The sequence below is a fragment of the Apus apus genome, chromosome 2 (genome assembly GCF_020740795.1).
Source record: "Apus apus isolate bApuApu2 chromosome 2, bApuApu2.pri.cur, whole genome shotgun sequence".
Classification (NCBI taxonomy): Eukaryota; Metazoa; Chordata; class Aves; order Apodiformes; family Apodidae; genus Apus; species Apus apus.
The window spans coordinates 110,304,545-110,323,269 of record NC_067283.1 but is presented as its reverse complement, the minus strand read 5'-3'; the positions used below and the strand labels follow the sequence as shown (position 1 = coordinate 110,323,269).

At 38.2% G+C, this 18,725-nt stretch overlaps 1 protein-coding gene across 1 annotated transcript in view; it reads left to right on the top strand.

Annotated features, from left to right (window-relative positions):
* Positions 1–18,725, top strand: part of CDH2 (cadherin 2) — a 114,492-nt gene that overhangs the window by 77,584 nt on the left and 18,183 nt on the right. Inside the window, exons 5-14 of the mRNA XM_051611738.1 lie at positions 978–1,133; positions 2,762–2,906; positions 3,964–4,136; positions 8,638–8,775; positions 9,131–9,316; positions 11,588–11,844; positions 13,434–13,576; positions 14,699–14,932; positions 15,257–15,490; positions 17,157–17,296. Coding sequence (XP_051467698.1) covers positions 978–1,133; positions 2,762–2,906; positions 3,964–4,136; positions 8,638–8,775; positions 9,131–9,316; positions 11,588–11,844; positions 13,434–13,576; positions 14,699–14,932; positions 15,257–15,490; positions 17,157–17,296 — 1,806 coding nt within the window. The remainder of the gene's footprint in view (positions 1–977; positions 1,134–2,761; positions 2,907–3,963; positions 4,137–8,637; positions 8,776–9,130; positions 9,317–11,587; positions 11,845–13,433; positions 13,577–14,698; positions 14,933–15,256; positions 15,491–17,156; positions 17,297–18,725) is intronic.

Here is an 18,725-nt window from a genome sequence, read left to right as displayed (position 1 = left end):
TGGTTTCAGTGTCCCTCAGAGAGCTCTTGAAGAGATTCTGTGTGAAGGATGCCTTGCTCATAGACCAAACATTTATCACAGTTATTCAGGGCTGGTTTATATTGCTGCCTCAGTGCATACTGGGCTGGGCTGCATGTATTAGTTTTTTTTAAGTTGTCCTTGTACTCCTGTACTGGTGGAAGGTGACCTTGGTTTGGTTGGTAAATGTTGTGATGACTTCCTTAAATGGTTAAGGAGGATCTCTTCTGGTTCAGCAATACTCTTAGCTGCTTCATAGGATCTTGCAGCACAGACATGACCATTGCCAGAGACCCAGCACAGGAGAGAGCTTCCAACCACAGTCCTGGTTGTTCACGATCAACTTCTACAAGGATTTGTTGGAACTTGGCAGAGTGTTTGCCCAAGTTGATAGGATAGAGTTTTGCTCTGCTTTGTTGATACACCTGCTGGTGATTCACCTGCTCCTCACAGATGCACTGCCCTTCAATTTTTTCCTTAGAAGATGAGACCGAAGTTCATTCTTTAAACAAAAAAAGGCAAGTTTCTAAAGGCCTGCTGCCAGAAGCAGAAGAGAGTCTGTAGCTTTGGTCTGGGAAGCTACTGGGTTGCGGGACAATGACAAAAGACTATTTATTTCTCATGTAATTTTATTATAGTACATTTTTTCTCCAGAATATAAGCTATTCTATTGAAGATAAGAAGACTTACTTATTTTAGTTTAATACAGTTTATCCTATTATGCAAAATACGCAGGGGTGTTTTTAGGTTCCTGCAAATTCATTGACCAGCTTTCTGACAGAGTACAATTGAAAATTTCAAGCTTTTCACTGAGTTTGTACCATTTCCAGAATAATTACTTTTAAAATTATAGCTTAAAGGTGGGGGAATAAAAAGTAGCTGCTGCTTGTGTCAGCAGCAGAGTCCCATCCACTGGTTGGTTGTACCCAATGTAAACATTATCTTTTTTTTACCCACAGATTAGGTCTGATCGTGATAAAAGCCTCTCGCTACGATACAGTGTGACAGGCCCAGGAGCTGACCAACCTCCAACAGGCATCTTCATCATCAACCCCATCTCAGGACAGCTGTCGGTGACAAAGCCTTTAGACCGGGAACAGATTGCTTCTTTTCATGTAAGAATTTAATTTACCATAAATCAGATTATCAAGTTGAAGATTAACATCTGCTTAAAACTTGACTTGAGCAGCCAGCATTTAGCGTTCTTTGATAGACGATTTGAAGAGTTTGTAGCATATTCATATTTACTGTACTGATTAAGGCTAACTCTTACTATGTTTAAGCAGCTTAAATACATTAACATATATAAACAGTGATTAAATGTATTTAGATAAAGTAATTTTAAAAGATTGAAATATGGATACTGTGGCTTATATTTCAAATAGAGACCACTGATCACAGTCTTCACTGTATTGTATATTTTTCAAAAGTTTGCTTTAATTCATCAACTTAAATTAGGATGTGACTGGTATGAGAATTGCAGCAGCTGTGATTTGAGAAATGGATGGGAAGAATAACCTACCAATTTTCATTTTCAGGGGCAAATCTAAGCATTTTAATGGAATTGTAAATTAGGGCTGTCAGCTTACGAAAATTATATTCTTTGCTCTAAAGAAATTGACATAGTAGACGATAGAGTTCAGTAGTGGTGGAAAAGAAAGGTTTGTAGGAAGGGGGGAGACTATGACCTAAAGTTGTTTCTGCTTTTGAGAGACCACGATGAAATCATTACAGAAGTCACTTAGCTCTTAAGAGAAATTTTCCAGCATGTTGTGGATTAAAACGTTTCTTGCCTCATGTTCTGCTGCTGAACAAAGGACACAGTAGGAGGCAACTGGGGGGGAAGGGAGGGGAATGGCTCTCAAGAGCACAACTGCTCCAGCTTTCGTAAGACTTTTACTGAGAATTTGGCATTGGCAATTCAAGATTTACTGACTTAGGCATTTACATTTATATGAGTCATTTCCAGAGTTATGAGTTAATAATGCCCTTTTACTTCTTTCGTGTAAAGTTTGTAGCCAGAAGATAAGTGTATGTGTATAGATACAAAATGGGCTTTACCCAGACTGTTACAGGAAAGTTGCTCTTTTGCCTAGCAGTTGTCAGGTTCTGGCCTAGATACATAGGTTTGCATTTTCAGAAAGTACTGTGTCTTTTTTTTTTTTTCTGTCCAATTTCAGATTATTTAGGTAAACCTGGCTGTCAAAGGTAGTTTACTCAGTCCTTTTTGACAATCAGGACATTAAATTCATAAACCTTACCTTGGTGCTCTAGGTAACACAAATCTATTCTATGTGCTTTTCCTATGCATTTATGCCTATTCAATATCCATAATATCAGTAAACAATGTTCAAAAGTTATGCCAGTGTTCATTCCCTGTGGATTATTAATAAGTTGTTATCTGTTTAATATAAATGCATATTTCTAGAGTCTGTTTTCTAATGGTTATTATTAAAACCAGATTTATGTATGACAGTAGACATTAGTATTAATTGAAATTGCATGATTCAAAATAATTTTCAGCAAATCAGAGTACTAAGTCTGCAACTTGGAATAGTTGACAAGTCTGAACTGCAGTTCCATTAGCAACCTGAAAACTCAAATGGTTGATAGGAGGGAGCAGTGTTAGGTAACAAAATATACTGAGCTAAAAATGTCTGGCCTGAAAGTTCCTATCACCATTATTGTATCTGTTTGTGCCTGTATGTTGTGCGAATTCTAATACTTGTAATGATTTTTGCAGCTGAGAGCACATGCAGTGGATGTAAATGGAAACCAGGTGGAAAATCCTATTGACATAGTTATTAATGTCATAGATATGAATGACAATAGACCTGAATTCTTACACCAGGTTTGGAATGGGACGGTCCCTGAAGGATCAAAGCCAGGTAATACTTGGGCTTTCGAAGTGTGTGGGGGGGAAAGGCATGCAGTAACATTTTGAAGATGATGAAGGGGATGCTTTCTGACCTTGTAATGCTTTCAAAAGTGTCATGTGATGACCATGATCCCCAGATACTGTCTCATTATTTCATCTTCTTTTTAATTCACTATTTAGCATACTAAAATAAATTTCCAAAATAATAAAGTATTGTATACATAAACTAAACCAGAGAAGTCTTCAAGAATATGACTTCTAGGTTCCTGTTTTTGAAAGTCTTATTGATAGTGTCACAGTTCTCACAGTTATGTTCACATTAGCCATTGATGTTCATTTAGATGACAACTCAGGGCATAACAGACCTCCAGAATACCAGCACATCCAGTTCTTGTTCTGAATCTCAGAGGATTTGTAGATCCTGGGATTTGAAACCAGTTTCATTTGAATTCTTGAGAAAACCCTAAATGTTGTTCATACCTCATTAAAATTCTAATCTGTTCAGACTAAAGTTTGTCCTATGGCTCAAGCCACTTTCTTAATTTGTCAGTAGTTGAAAATTATTTTTTTAGAAAGGTTAGCACTAGAAATGTATTTTCTCACTTTGCAGTGTTGACTTAGCTTTTCAGATGGAAAGAACATACGCCTCAAAGACCTTTGAAAGAGTATTATTTACACTGATGTTCAATCACTATCAGTATGTGCGCCAGTTCTGAAAATTAATTATATTTCCTTTGGCCCAATTAATAACATTTTAATCTAAACTTGAGGAGCTCTGTTGCTACAGAAATGTTATTTATGGCAGAATTGTAGGATTTCATTGTTTATGGAGCTTCTTCAGTTATAAGCAAATCTGATATTTTATAAACACAAAGTATTTTTATCTCCTTTTATGTATTTTAATTACTCTGTTGGTAAGTCTTGTGTTTAACCAGTTTGTTTTAAATAAGAGAAGGAATGTGCAGAGTTGACCAAAAGAAATACATGCTTTGACTATAACGTGTAAGTGATCTTGTGTAATCTGAGTAAACTGTTTATATAACATCAATTATTTATCCTGCTGCTAGGAACTTATGTGATGACAGTTACTGCCATTGATGCTGATGATCCCAATGCACAGAATGGGATGCTGAGATATAGAATCTTGTCACAGACTCCAAGCAGCCCCTCTCCAAACATGTTTACAATCAACAACGAGACTGGTGACATTATCACCGTAGCAGCCGGGCTTGACAGAGAGGTATGGCAGGTTTTAATCCCATAGGCTGGGTTGTACTTAATATTGTGGAGAAGCATGTACTTTCGCTAGTAGCTTATAAATACTTCTTGCTATCCCTAGTCTGAACTTTGTCCCTGGAAGAGAGGATATTAGTATGGGGATAAAAACTGGACCCACATGTTCTGTACGTGTAGTCGCTCAGTTCCGTGGTGTCGTGGAAAGAATCTTGTCTCGAAAGCCTGTTTGCTTTTAAGGAACAGGTAAATACTAAAGCAGAGCGATGCAGATAAGGACCTCAGGGGCTTGGCATGGGTGCTGAGATGGGAGATTTTTCTCAGCCCCAGCCCTTTCCTCTTTGCTGAGCCCCATAGGCAAAGTGTACAAGTAAAATTGTGCTGGCTATGTTTTATTTATTCTGGAAATTCCAGGAGAGCTTCTGTCCTTCCTCAGTCCTCTTCCTTGCTCTTGACAGAGAGATGGTAAATACTTGAAATCTGGGTGCTGTTTTGCTACATTTGCAGTAATTCCCTGATCTGAATTTTGCTCATTAAAATAAATCAGGAAAAGTATTACTGATTTTAAAATTTGAAAAGCACATTTCTAAGAAATAAATGAGTCAGTATTAGAAACTGCATAGATATCTCAAGGCCTGGACACACATTCAAAAACTTGAAAGTAAAAAAAAATTCTGACTGTCAATAATTACCTGCTACATGCTGGGCAAGTCCTCTTCTGTCTAGAGTCAGTTCTTCACTGTGCCCACCACCAGAGAAGGAAGGTTCCAGATCCTCTGCTCTGGTTCACCCATCTGTGAGGTGGGAATAAAAATATTTCCCTCCCAGCTTCAGATCTGTCACATGGACTAACTATGCTTCTAAACCACTTGAAAACTTCAGAAGAGATAAGCGCTACTTTATAAACAAACTATAAAATCCAAACAAATCTTATTTCAACACATAGTGTTTCAACTTCTGTTTTACTAACCTCATTTTAGCTTGTTAAATCTGAAGGTTTTTTTAAACTGGATTTGCTGTTCAGCTTTTAGCTGTTTGCTTATACTTATTTAAAATGGAGAACAGAAGCACTTTCTGATGCTCTGGGTTGGCTGTTAATATTCTGATGTATTTCAGTTTGAAAGGAGCAGTCAGAAGATTTGAAAAGCTAAAGAGATTGTTAGATATTGCAATTAATCTTTAAAGTTTTATTAACATTCATTCTATTCATGTTGGTGTAACAGAGGATGGATTTGAGGAAAGGAAAACCCTGAACTTTACAGTATTGCACTATTAAATGAATGAGTGGCTTTGCCCTTGTTTTTAAAATCCCTGTGTCATCTTTGACAAGTGAACATTCAGAAGGACATAGTGATAACTCTTGAGTTCTATTACTTACTGACTAGGTGTACCAGAGTTATTTAACTGAAAGAAACGTGCTGTCTGTGGAGCTCAGACCCTTGCATTAACAGTCTGAAAAGCTTTGTCATTTGCCATCAGTTTTCCTGATGGATCTACTGTACTGATACTCAAATGAGTATTTATAAACATTTCTTGCACATGTTGAATATTAATGATTAATGTTAAATCATTCAAATATTAAATTAGACTAATACGAGATAAAATGGTTTCCTTCCCAAGCCATTGCTCTGCTTCCTTCATTTCCTGAGTCATTTTATGGAAGTCAATTAAATTAAAATGAACAGATATGTACTGAGCAGGTCTTCTGACAGTGGGCTGAGGAATGCCTTGTTGTCCAGGAACCTGGACAACCATGGAGCTGCCCATTTCTGCCATTCTACCCTTTTCTCTATGTCTTGACTTTCTTTGTAAAGCTCTAATTAGACTAAGAAAATACTAGACACAATTTTAAATTATTAAATTATATGACCCATTATTTAGGGGAGCATAAGTCTTGTACACATTAAAAAAAAAAAAAAAAGATTGGTTCTTCAGCATTCCTCATCTGCTAGTATTTTAGATAAACACGCACAATGCATTATCTGTGCTTACATGCACAGGAGGAGGGTTGCTTAGGTAGGGAACTCCACTAAAGGCAGAAGAAATATTTCACTTGCTGTCAAAAAAGATGCTCTTTCATGAAATCCAGCTGTTCTCATTTATTCTGCTATTGCTGTGGAATTCACTTCAGCATTAAAACATCTGCCTTACTGCTGGAGATGCTGAGGAAGTCAGACAGGGTACTTAAATTTACACACTCACATTCCTGCCTCACGTGAGGCTAATTCAGTGAAGTGCTCTTTTATTTGGCCCGTGTTGAAGTGGAAAGATGTGACCTGATGAGGTCTGTGTTCTTTCTTGAAACTGCCAGTACGTTTTCAGGTTTGTTGCTGCAAAGTCTCTGTGCAGGCTGCTGACATGTGCTCCATAGCTTATTCCTGGCTGCTTCTCAACCCACAGTAAAATGAGGAGACCCACTACCCCCAGTTTCCCCATGCTTGGAAAGCTGTGTGCTTGTTCATTTCTGAAATTTAATTCCCAGCAGTTGATCCTTCTGTATTTAAGTCCTGGAAAAGGGGAAAAACAAAAAACCCCACATATATGCTGTCTTTTGGGGCACTTTTTGGGGCGGTTTATAGGGTGCTGCTTCTTTTGGAATGAAAAAGAAGATTGTATGGTACTTGAGTCTCCATGTAATCATAATGGAGTTTCCTTAATGAAATTTACTTCTTGGGATCAATTTGTTAAGACCCAGGTGAATCAGAAGCACCTGCTGCTTCAATAACGTAGAATCATCTGGCTGCAAGATTTAGTTCAATACTGCTCTAGATTTTATTGCTTCACAATAAGTATATCTTTTTTTTCTTGGATGAAAGTTGTAAAAGTATTAATTTCCTCGTGACTGCTTCACTTGTTGGTATCATGAAAGTAACCTTCAGGATGTTTATTTAAGCCTTTTGAAGGTCACAGTGCTAGAATTTCCAAGCTAGAATTCATATACATATTTTTACATTATTAAAAATACATATTATTTTTTTGTATCAGTAATATTAATCTTGGTTTTTAAAAAGGATTATTATGCAGTAAAACACATTAGGAGTGTGTTGCAAGGATTCCTTTGTGAAAGAGGACATGATCATAGATTATCTTCAGTGGGAGATAAAAGTTCCTAAAGCCATATTGTTAAAAACTCTTTTAATAGTTCGTATTTGTTGCTTGGAAGAGTGCATAACCATCAAGTCTCTGCCATAGTGATCGGCCAAAATGTGAAAGAAAGACAGACATAATCAGTGGAATTGCCCTTGCTGACCTATCATACTGATACCCCTAGTCCCTTTTTGTAAACAGTTTTCATTAGGAGTCATCTGTCATATACTCCAGTCTTTAAAGTAGTGGGAGAAAATAAGGTACTGAGTGGAAAAAATAATCCACTTTAAGTATTTTTATTTTGCCTGGAGGATTGTTTTTTTTTTTTTTGGGAGAGCAGCAGTTAACCATTCATGGAAGTGATGTTTCGAAGTGCTTCTTATGTTAGCACATTGTTCCTTTTGGAAGCAGCTGAATGAGAACACATAGCTCTCTCTGCACTGGGGAACTGGGTAAAGGGAAAAATCAGGCACAGTATTTTCATGTCGCAGTAGAAACCCTTACATGAGTTAAAAATCAGCTTCTCACCAACTCTACACAAAAAAAAAAAAAAAACACACCACAAAAAAAAAACACAAACAAACAAACAAAAAACCCACCACTATTTATTTTTTTATTTTACTTCCTTTAGCACACCCTTGTCGAGCTTGTTTTACATACCACACCCGTTTGCGGCCCGCTCTCCGCCGGTCGTAGCCTGCGCCTGAGGCCGCCCTGGCCCCGCTCCCGCCCTGCCTGGCGGCCGTTACTGGCGGCCGTTACCGGCGGCACGCGCGGCGGCGGGGGGGCGGGGAGAAGCGGGGGCGGCGGCCGCCATCTTCGGCCGGGGTGTTCAACATTTATGGCGATAACCTGCCTGGTTGGTCCCTCCCCCTTGCTCCCAGTGCCCTTAGCTCGTCCCCCTTAGCCCTGACATCTCCAGTTTCCATAGCGATTGCAAGAAGCTGCAGGAGCGGTTTTATACTTGGGCTCGGCTAAAACAAAACCTTGGCAGTTGGGGCCGTTTGGCTAACAAAGTACCCTTGGCTCAGTTCTGAAATGCTTTTGAGGACTTGCCCTGTTTTAGTATGAAGTGCTCTCCTGGTTTTTTCCCCATTTGAAAAGTGTTGCTATCACAGTATCTGTGATAATAGCATTAACTGTATAAAAGTAGGTTTGATTTTGAGGGAAGGAAGCAGGCGGTCTGGCCTCATCTCAGTGATATTTGAAGAAAATCAAGCAGTTGTTCAACATAGCCAGATGCAGCTTGATGCAATATTCCTGTGGCAGAAACTTTGCTCCTGTCATTTTGGGTGATGCTAACTAGAATAAACAGTATGATAGGCTCCATTACTTCGCGAAGTGCAATTTTGGAAACATCTGCTGTCCTACAGTAATGTTAGTTTGGATAAAACTTATGTTGATGTCATTTTGTGTTTTAGAAAGTACAACAATATACATTAATAATTCAAGCTACGGACATGGAAGGAAATCCAACATATGGTCTTTCAAACACAGCAGCTGCTGTCATCACTGTGACAGATGTCAATGACAATCCTCCGGAGTTCACCGCCATGACTGTACGTACAGGGTGGGAGTAACTGAATATGTGCATATTTATAATCCTTCCCCGCTTTTCTCATTATATTCACAGACGGTAAATATTTATTACTTATTAAATAATCTACTGGCAGGCAGGATTGAAGCATGTGCAGAATATATATCCCTTAGGTAGGGTATTCTGCTTAGACTAAATGGCAAAAGCTGACAAAGAAATCAAACCATCGGTTTTCTGGGTGGTCTCAGGTAAACTTCATTAGGCAAATTGAGCTCCAGTGAAAAGACATGTGCTCCCAGACGTTGCTGAATGTTTGGCATGGCATGGCTTCTGCATGCTTCTGGAGCCAAGGTAAAATCCTTTCTTGGTTTTTGCAGTTCTATGGGGAAGTACCAGAAAACAGGGTAGATGTGATTGTAGCAAATCTGACGGTAACGGACAAAGATCAGCCTCACACGCCTGCGTGGAATGCAATGTACCGAATGACCGGAGGAGACCCGACAGGTCGGTTTACCATCCTGACCGATCCCAATAGCAACGATGGGCTGGTGACTGTTGTGAAGGTAAGAGATGCTTGTGCTTCAGAGAATTAAAAAGAGATTGAATAAGTGAGAGAACGCTGAAGGGGGGGGAAATATGAACTCTGGAGGCCAGCATGAGTCTGGGAAGTAAAATGGATGGGCGCTGTCTGTGTTGTGGAAGTAAGCCACTGCCTCTTGGAGCATTTCCCTGCTTATGCTATCAGTAGTATTCCAACCAGTCAGCTCCAAAAATCAGGCTAGGTTGGTGAAGGTGACAGCTTTTGAAGCTTTATTTGCCAAAAGATAGGAATTAGTATGTGAAAAAGTATTTGCTTATTATTTGTTGCTAGTGTAAAGAAATAACTTCCTACCTCCTGGCCTCCATTACTAGTCACGCTTGTTGTCTGTGGGTTTTATCTTAACATGTTCCCATTAAAGAACAGATACAGGCAGTCAAGGCATAATCAGAGAGGAAAAAGTGATAAGTAGGAGGCTACTTCTACAAGATGCTTTTAAAGACTGGCTATTTTTAAAACCACATTTAAATACCTTTTATGGAATAACTTGTCTATCTCATTCTCTAGCCAACACAGCTCTGTGTTGAGGGGTGACGTATTTTAAATGATAATAACAATGTGGTTCTATAATTAACCCCGCCAGGCAGTAGCCACCTTTCCTCGTGGCCCACTGACAAGTGTCTCATCTCTTGAGTTTTGGCCTGTTCTTGTTTTGGCTGATCCACTTACCAAGTTAAGTGTGAGTTACCAGTGTTTCCATTTGGAAATTAAAACATTCACTTTTTAAAATTCTTTTCAGCTTTTTTTTTTTTTTTTTTTTTTTTTAATGTTCTTAGTATCTAGGTGAGAAAAAGACAAAATTTTTGTACAGCTATAGTGGTAATTCACACTAGGTTTTTTTTTAAAAACTGTCTGTTTTATAACTGCACTTCCCCAGAGGTAGCAATAGTTATTGCAGTCTTCCAGCAAGAATTATGTCTCTGCTTTGTAATTAGGCACGTAAGCATCTTTTTCAGAGCTAGGAATGGTATCAAACTAGAAATGTGTAAAAAAGTGAATTTAAAAAATGCACAGATTAAACTAAAGCTTTATAGAAGAGAAGCAAACCTAAGATTCCAGAGCTCTAACCTGTTTGATATAGCTCTGCTCACTTACAAATTTATTTTTATCAAGTTCTATCACCTTTTAGTGCTGTAATGTCTCAGTGTTTTGCTATATCTGACCTGGTTTAACAACAGAGTAGCAACATGTAGGCGCCTTATTGGAGAAGGAACTTATTCCTATAAATGAAATGACAAGCCTATTCAGAAGGAGGCCTGCCACACCATCTGAAATCAGAGGCTCTTAAGCAGCATAGGAGGATCAGCCTGAGGGGGTAAATGGCAGTTCTGCAGTCTAGCCAGCAGCACACCTTGAAGCACTCAGACTTGGGAAGAAGTGGAGCCCTGCCTACAGTTTTTATTGGCAGTGAAATGAGTTGATCTGTCAGCCTGTAATGAAGATTGTATTGTTTCTTGTCACTAAGGCCGTGATGTCACTTGCCAAATGCCCCTGTATGATACAGGGTTCCTTCAAGTCTAGAATCAGTGTGAGTAGTACAGTGCACAGTACTGAGGTGAATCACATCTCGGGGAATGCCTCACCCCTATGAAGCATGACAAAAGAACTCTAGCCTCAACATTTTTTGCTCATCCTAAAGTTGAACTTTTGGCTCAGTGAGTAAGTCCCCAAATTGAAGGCTGTCTGGACTGTGAAGACAGAAACTGTAGGTATACCAGAAGTGGAATTAGCTGGGATTATGAGGAGTCTTTCTAGTGAAAGATTAAGGGCATGGAAATTGCTGATCTATGGGGCTAGGTGTATGGTCATGATCTTGTTTGAAGTAAATCTTGGTCCTCTTAGCAGAGAGAGGCAGGTTTTGCTCCCAAGGAGAGTTCCTCAGAAGGCACATCTGGTTACTTGCCTGCATGACCCAAAGATAGGATTTTTGACGTTTTCTGATGAAACTGCTTCTTTCCTCACTTACCTGTAATGGCAGTATCGGAGTAAGTTAAATCTAAGAATGACATGGTTTCTAGCTGTTCTGTCTTCAAAACTCTGCTGCTTTTAAGCAAAACCTCAACCCAGGCTCATGTTGAGCTGTTACACTGATTGTGTTCTCTTTGGGCTCTGTGCTCATTTTTGAGAAAAGCAGTACAAGTAATATTTAAAAATGTGCTTTAAAGCAAACATGTTACTGTGTTTCCATTACTATAGTGAGTAAATGTTAACACTTTCTGCTCTTTGCTTTTCCCAGCCCATTGACTTCGAGACCAACAGGATGTTCGTGCTTACTGTCGCTGCGGAAAATCAAGTGCCTTTGGCTAAGGGGATTCAGCATCCTCCTCAGTCAACAGCAACTGTGTCCATTACTGTCATTGATGTGAATGAGAGCCCATATTTTGTTCCAAATCCTAAGCTTGTACGTCAAGAAGAAGGATTGCTTGCTGGTAGCATGTTGACAACTTTCACAGCTCAGGACCCAGATCGTTACATGCAGCAAACCTCTCTAAGGTCTGTAGAAACATTTTGCAGTTATTTAACAGTTTGAATGCAATATCCATGTTACAGAGTGGGTAGGGAACAAAGAAACTGCATATGAAATAAGTGCATTTACCATAGCACACAGCTATACCAATACCTCCTGTAGCTTTTGTGCAGCACTCTCTCTAAAGGGATTTTTGGCTGTAGAGAAGGTGACCTGATCAGCATACATAGATTTGTAAACTGAGTCATCTTTTAATGCCAAGTCTCACTTCATCAAGGTAGAATCAAGTTATGCGCCACTGTTAAAGTATGTATGGTATCCCAACAAATTCATTCAGAGCAGACCCATATTTGTGTGAAGATAATCTGCAGTTTAAGTTTAAACTGGAAGAGGGCAGATTTATGTTAGATATTAGGAAGAAATTCTTCACTATGAGTGTGGTGAGACACTGGAACATGTTGCGCAGAGAAGTTGTGGATGCCCCCTCCCTGGAAGTGTTCAAGGCTATACTTGATGGGGCTTGGAGCAACCTGGTCTAGTGGGAGGTGTCTCTGCCTATGGCAGGGGGGTTGGAATAGGTGATCTTGAAGTCCCCTTCCAACCCAAACCATTCTGTGATTCTATGAAATTAACAAATAATTTTAACACAGCAGCAAAACTATGTTAGATTGCTGACCAAGTCTTAAAGGGTTCTCTTCTCATGTATTCTCCAGTAATGTAAAGTGCTGTTATTATCCATCTGTGAAGTCTTGTACTGATAGATATGATCATAATTTGTCTATGCTAAATGAGAAAAGTGAAGAGGAGAAAGCATGCTTTCACATACCTCATTTAACATGGCAGTTGACTGCCAAGCTTAAGCACAGTGACTAGCCTTGGGTTAGGGGTCAGGTTCCTAGCTTATCCAATAGCTTTGTTAGCTCATGTGAAGGAAACTCCAAAATTTCATTCCAAAATCAAGGTTCTAAAAATTGTATTTTTACCTAATTTTGGTTAGCTGTTCCTGATATTTTCCTCATTTCTGGACATAACCATCATAGACATTAAGGATATATGCATTTTTAATGACCTAAGATAGCTTGTGCTTGATTAATGCAAAGGGCAAATTTATCAGACAGAAGGATGATTTTGAAAGACACTGCTCTTTCTAATTAAGATGAGAAGCATGCAGTAAAGCCACGACCACTAAAAATGCTAGAATCATGCAAGTTAGTGCTACTTTAACTCTCTTTATCCGTTGTTACCTCCCTCTCCTGCTCTCAGTGCTCTTGGTATGATAAAAGTTAGTAGGAACAGCTCCATTAGGTATAGAAAAAGCAAGAGAGATCCTTAATGAAGTATTTTAATTGAGTTTATATAGTTTACCGTAGTTGTGTGATTTACTCCAATTATGTGATAACTTTCATGAGAAAGCACTTAAAGAATCTAAATGTAGAACTGTTTTTAATACGTTTTCAAGAATTTAAATGACAAGTCTTAATAAATGTGTGTTTGTATAATATTGTCGCCAAATTCCAAAAATGTGTTCAGAATACAAATTAAAATACTAATATTGTCTTTTTTATTGATACTCATGTTGGCAGATAAGTAACACATCTTGTGATCAAATACACAGGTACTCAAAACTTTCAGATCCTGCAAACTGGCTGAAAATTGACCCTGTCAATGGACAAATTACCACTACAGCTGTTTTGGACAGAGAGTCAATATATGTGCAAAACAATATATATAATGCAACTTTTCTTGCTTCTGATAATGGTTCGTATCAATATTGTATATATTTTCAAAAAGCTTTCTTCTTTGTGGTTGAATGGCATTCAGTTTTACTGGGGCATAAAAAAAGATATGGTTATAATACATCCAGTCAGAAGTCTGTGCTGGTACTAAACTTTGTATATTTCCCAGATACTCAGGAAACGGGCCAAAAACCAGATCTGTGAGTTTGGTGAAAGGCTCTGGCTTAGTTACCGTAGTCAAGTTTACAGAAAGCTGAAGAAACGTGCTCAGGAGGTGCAGTAGGCTTAGTGAGTGCTGCCAGTAGACTTTACAGGGAGTAAAATACTGGGGGAGGGGTGTTGTATTCTTCCACATTCAGACTACATAAGTGCAGAGGAAAAATTGTTTTTTCATTGTCAGGTTGTGAGTCCTTTGAGTTTAGCTGGAGCACTGTACTACCTGTAACTGATAGCAGAATGATGGACAGGTACAATTAGGAATGTTCTTGCATTTGAGGGGAAAACTGAAACATTGGAGCTATTTACATTGGAGAAAAGACAAACAGTAAAATTTTGTGAACTGACACAGTATGACAAAGTTAGATCAACTATTTCTGTCCTTTTGTCTCTGGTCTGGAGAAAAAAATTAAATGGAACTGGAAGATTATGGGGGTGTGTGACAGAAGAACTATTGCTAATTATACTGAAAAAATTCAGTAGCACATGTTCACATAAATGTGTGACTTTAGCAACATTGGGTAGCAAGAGTGTCTAGAAGTAGCATGCTGAAAGTAAGTATCAGCAAGAATTTAAATAGCACAATTGTGGTAAAAGGTGATGGTAAATCTTGAAGGTCATAAAAATTCTCCAGTGGATAAGCTATCCCAGTTCTCTCTGAGGCATTTGGTCAGTAAAGTAGTTGAGTCACTGATCCGTGAATCTGCAGTTATCTGCTGATTTTTGCTAAGTAGGGGCATTTTTCTGAGGACTGGCAGAATTTGTGTGTTAGCACAAGCAGTGATGGTGCTGGATTGGCTTGATAAAGACAGAATCCCAAAACTGGGGTGAATGTAACATGGATATGGTAATTGAAAAGTGTTGGTATAGAATCATTTAGGTAACTTTCAAATGGAAACTGGCTCAACACCATTTTCTTTTCTTTAAGGAATCCCTCCAATGAGCGGAACTGGCACACTGCAAATATACCTGCTGGACATCAATGATAATGCCCCCCAAGTGAATCCAAAAGAAGCCACAACTTGTGAAACACTACAGCCTAATGCAATTAACATCACTGCTGTAGACCCTGATATAGATCCTAATGCAGGCCCCTTTGCCTTTGAGCTGCCTGATACACCTGCTAGTATCAAGAGGAATTGGACTATTGTTCGAATTAGTGGTAATTAAATCATAGAAATCTTAATCTTTTTAAAGAAACTATCGCATATGCTTTTCTGTCTTTTACTTCGCTATTATTTTGCAGCGGACTTCAATTTGGTTAATATTGATACGAAAACACATGACTGTAATTTCCCCAAAGAGTAAAAAAGTTTAAGAAAGAAAGGATGTTCACGTCAAAGCATCATATTATCCTGAGTGTTATGTAGTGAGTGGAACAATAAGTTAATGCAGAGCTCAAAGATGAGCCATTTCTGCCAATACTGTTTTAAACCCACACGAGTAGTACATTGCTTTTTAACAAGTGCCTTATTTTCACACACAGGTGATCATGCACAGCTCTCTTTAAGGATCAGGTTCCTGGAGGCTGGTATCTACGATGTGCCCATAGTAATTACAGATTCCGGAAATCCACATGCATCTAGCACTTCAGTGCTGAAAGTGAAAGTTTGCCAATGTGATATAAATGGAGACTGCACTGATGTTGACCGGATTGTTGGAGCAGGGCTGGGCACTGGTGCCATCATTGCAATTCTGCTTTGTATCATCATATTGCTCAGTGAGTAGACAGATCTCTTAATCCTAACTCTTTTATTCTTGTTTTACAAATACCAGCTTATGTTTTAGACCCATGTACCTTGACAAAGGCAGCAGAGTGATGTAAGACTCAAGTCCAATAATTGTTGCTGCTTATTTTAATGTTTTGGACAAATATGAAAACTTTTTGATGGTAAACAATAGGAGTCTTTACGACAGATCATAACTATCACTTGCATGGCAGTCAGTCCACACAGTGGGTGTGTGAAAGAGCCCTTCCATCTATGCCCACGAGCACTTGTTATGTTAGTTGAGTGACCAGGTTGAAGATGTAATTAGACCTCAGACATCTAGTCTGTCTTGTGCTGCTGATACTGTTTGATTTAATACCACCCACAGTGGGTAACAGTGGCTTTAGGGAGTGCTCTGGTGTTACTACTGTTGTACTTGAGATTAACATAAGGAGTCTATCTGATTATTTTGAAAAGTAATAATATATCACAGCTTTTCACATAAGGCAGGCAGCCATGCAGGAACAGAGATGTGTACGTGTGTTCAAGTACTACATAAAGCTGTGCTAGTATTATATTTTTGTGTCAAGTGCATTCAGTAAGGGAAATGGCTAAGTGTCTGTCCAGTGTAGTAAATTAGATGCTAGCTTTCCTACACATTATGATTAATTGATTTCTGATTGTGGTGGAACATAAGGAAGGGATTAGCCACTTCAGAGTATACTATGCACCAGTCCAGAAGATAGAAAATGATGGAAAGGAGTAATTTAAGAAAAAGAAAAAAAAAAAGTACAATTTTTTTTCTGGTATAGGATACTCTTTAAGATGCTAGGTATTGAATTAACATATCCTTATTGAAGGTACCAAAGATATTCTTCATATATTGGCACTCTAGACATACTGGGATTTCTTTCCATGAAGGTGATTGTAATTATAAACATGCCTTTTGTATTAGAAATTAATTTCCTCACATTTATTCAGTTTTGTTTCTCACTCCATTTTCTTTGACAGCATTAATTTGTAAACAAACGAGTGTAACTTGAAATTGTTGGGATTAAAGATCAGAAATATATAGGTTTGAATGACACTGCTTTTTCCTCAGCCTGGATTCCTTTTACTTCGAAACATAAATCTGAACATAGGCAACAATATGATCTGTTCTTGTGGACTGGTGAGCTGTACACCAAAATCTCCTAAGTTTGGCAGTGTTCAAACATCGTAATTACTTAAGCTGTATAAATTGCTGTATTCTTGCGATGTAGCAGAAAAAAAGTATTAGCAATACAACCTTTTAGAATTCTTGCCACTACTGGAGAAATTCCTTTCTGAATCCAGTGGTTTATGAGGTTTGTCTTTCTTCTTTTCATTACAAGTTTGTTTCACAGATATGGAATGGATTTGTGACTTACGACCTTGAATATGTTAATTATTTCCAAATCAATCTGCCTATAGGAGCCAGAGTTTAAACAATCTCTTAAGTTGCCTTCTATTAATTTTTTTATTTAAAAAAACCCCAACAAACTAACAACAACTAAAACCCAAAAAAACTCATCTGGAATAGTCAAAGTCAACTTTCTTTTTTAATTTTTAAGTCTTGATGTTAAATTCGTGCAATTTTTCTGTGACACTACTTCAGAATCAAGATGCGGTTTTGTCTCTTCCCTTTTTCCAATGTAGTTTTAGTTTTAATGTTCGTGGTGTGGATGAAACGCCGTGATAAAGAGCGTCAGGCAAAGCAGCTCTTGATTGACCCAGAAGATGATGTGAGGGACAACATTCTGAAATATGATGAAGAAGGTGGTGGAGAAGAAGATCAGGTGAGGAGTAATCGTTTTCATGTGTAGATTTGTACTTCACTCTGCACTTCATCCATTTTGTTGCCATTGACACATTTTGATAGATGGCTAACTTTTGCATTAATTATCAAAGGCAATAAGTAATGTTTTAAAAATCTGATACATAACATGGCTTTCTTATCTTGTTTTTAACAATTCAGAAATACCAATTGATTGCCTTTTGGATGAGATGTGAAACCAGTATCTTGTTCAATTGCAGTCACAGCATTCTGGCCATATTCTGACTAGGATCATTATATTTAAATGAAAATTAACATTACGGTCTATAAACCTTCTTCAATCCTTGTCTAAGATCCTGTTACACAGATTTACCACTGCTGAGTGCCTAATATAGACTATTCCAAGTATGACCCTTTTTTAGTAGTGGGTGAATGCCTTTCCAGATATACAGTAATGTTGGCTATTGACAGATTGGCCACTACTGGGATTTCAGCTTGGAAAGTATTTATGTTTCAAGTAGCTGTCAGAGCACATCTGTGTTTATTCAGATACCTTTCCAGGCAGGTGCCATATGCATTTACTCTCATATCACCTCTGATTGAACCATTGCTGGAATGTCAGAGGACTAGGAGAGATGTGTATATGCTAAGAATAGCTTATTTTTCCCTTCTCTTTCCAACTTAGTGAATCTGCAAAGCAGTGTGATTTCCTTCCTTCAGAGGAGGCTTATTAAGTGTTTTATGAACACGGCAAGTAGTAGATTTGTGCCCAGTATTAGTGGTAAAAGTGTAATAATTACAAAGGGAACAGTGCATATAATAGAACCTAAGAAATTTTTCAGTAAAAAGCCTTGAAAAATTAAGTGTAATTCTTCCATGCATCCCCAGTTACAGTCATCTGGCACTTGAGTTATCTGAAAAGTGTCTCCCTTCACTGGTGCAGTCATTTATACCTTCCTTCTGCTTGTTTGTTTGTTTGTGTGAAATTTGTGTTCCCCTTAGTAATTTTGAAGCTTACTGCATTTCCTCAAGTACTGTTCCTACTTCCTGACTTTTCTGCATAACTTTCTTTTTAAGCAATTTGCAAAAGAAACTTCAGTTTACACAGTTTTGGAAAATTACTTAGGTTACTAAATAAATTGAAGATATTAATTTGAATCTGTGTATGTATTCCACTTGTTTGTAGAGAGATAGTTCGAGTACAATTATTGCATCCTGTTCATGCATCTGTTACTGCAAAGAGTTACAAGCTTTAAAAACATAAAGAAAACTCAGTCCTTTGAGAATTAATTTTCCAGTTCACGTCCCCAGCTCTTGTTCACCCACAAGGCTCTGGAGGATCTGCTCAGCAGTGTTTCAAGTGGTTTTTGTTTTTAATTATTGTTCACACAACCGTCAGGACAGAGTATATGTTGGTTCTTGAAGTATATACTGTTCAGTAGAAAGTCATA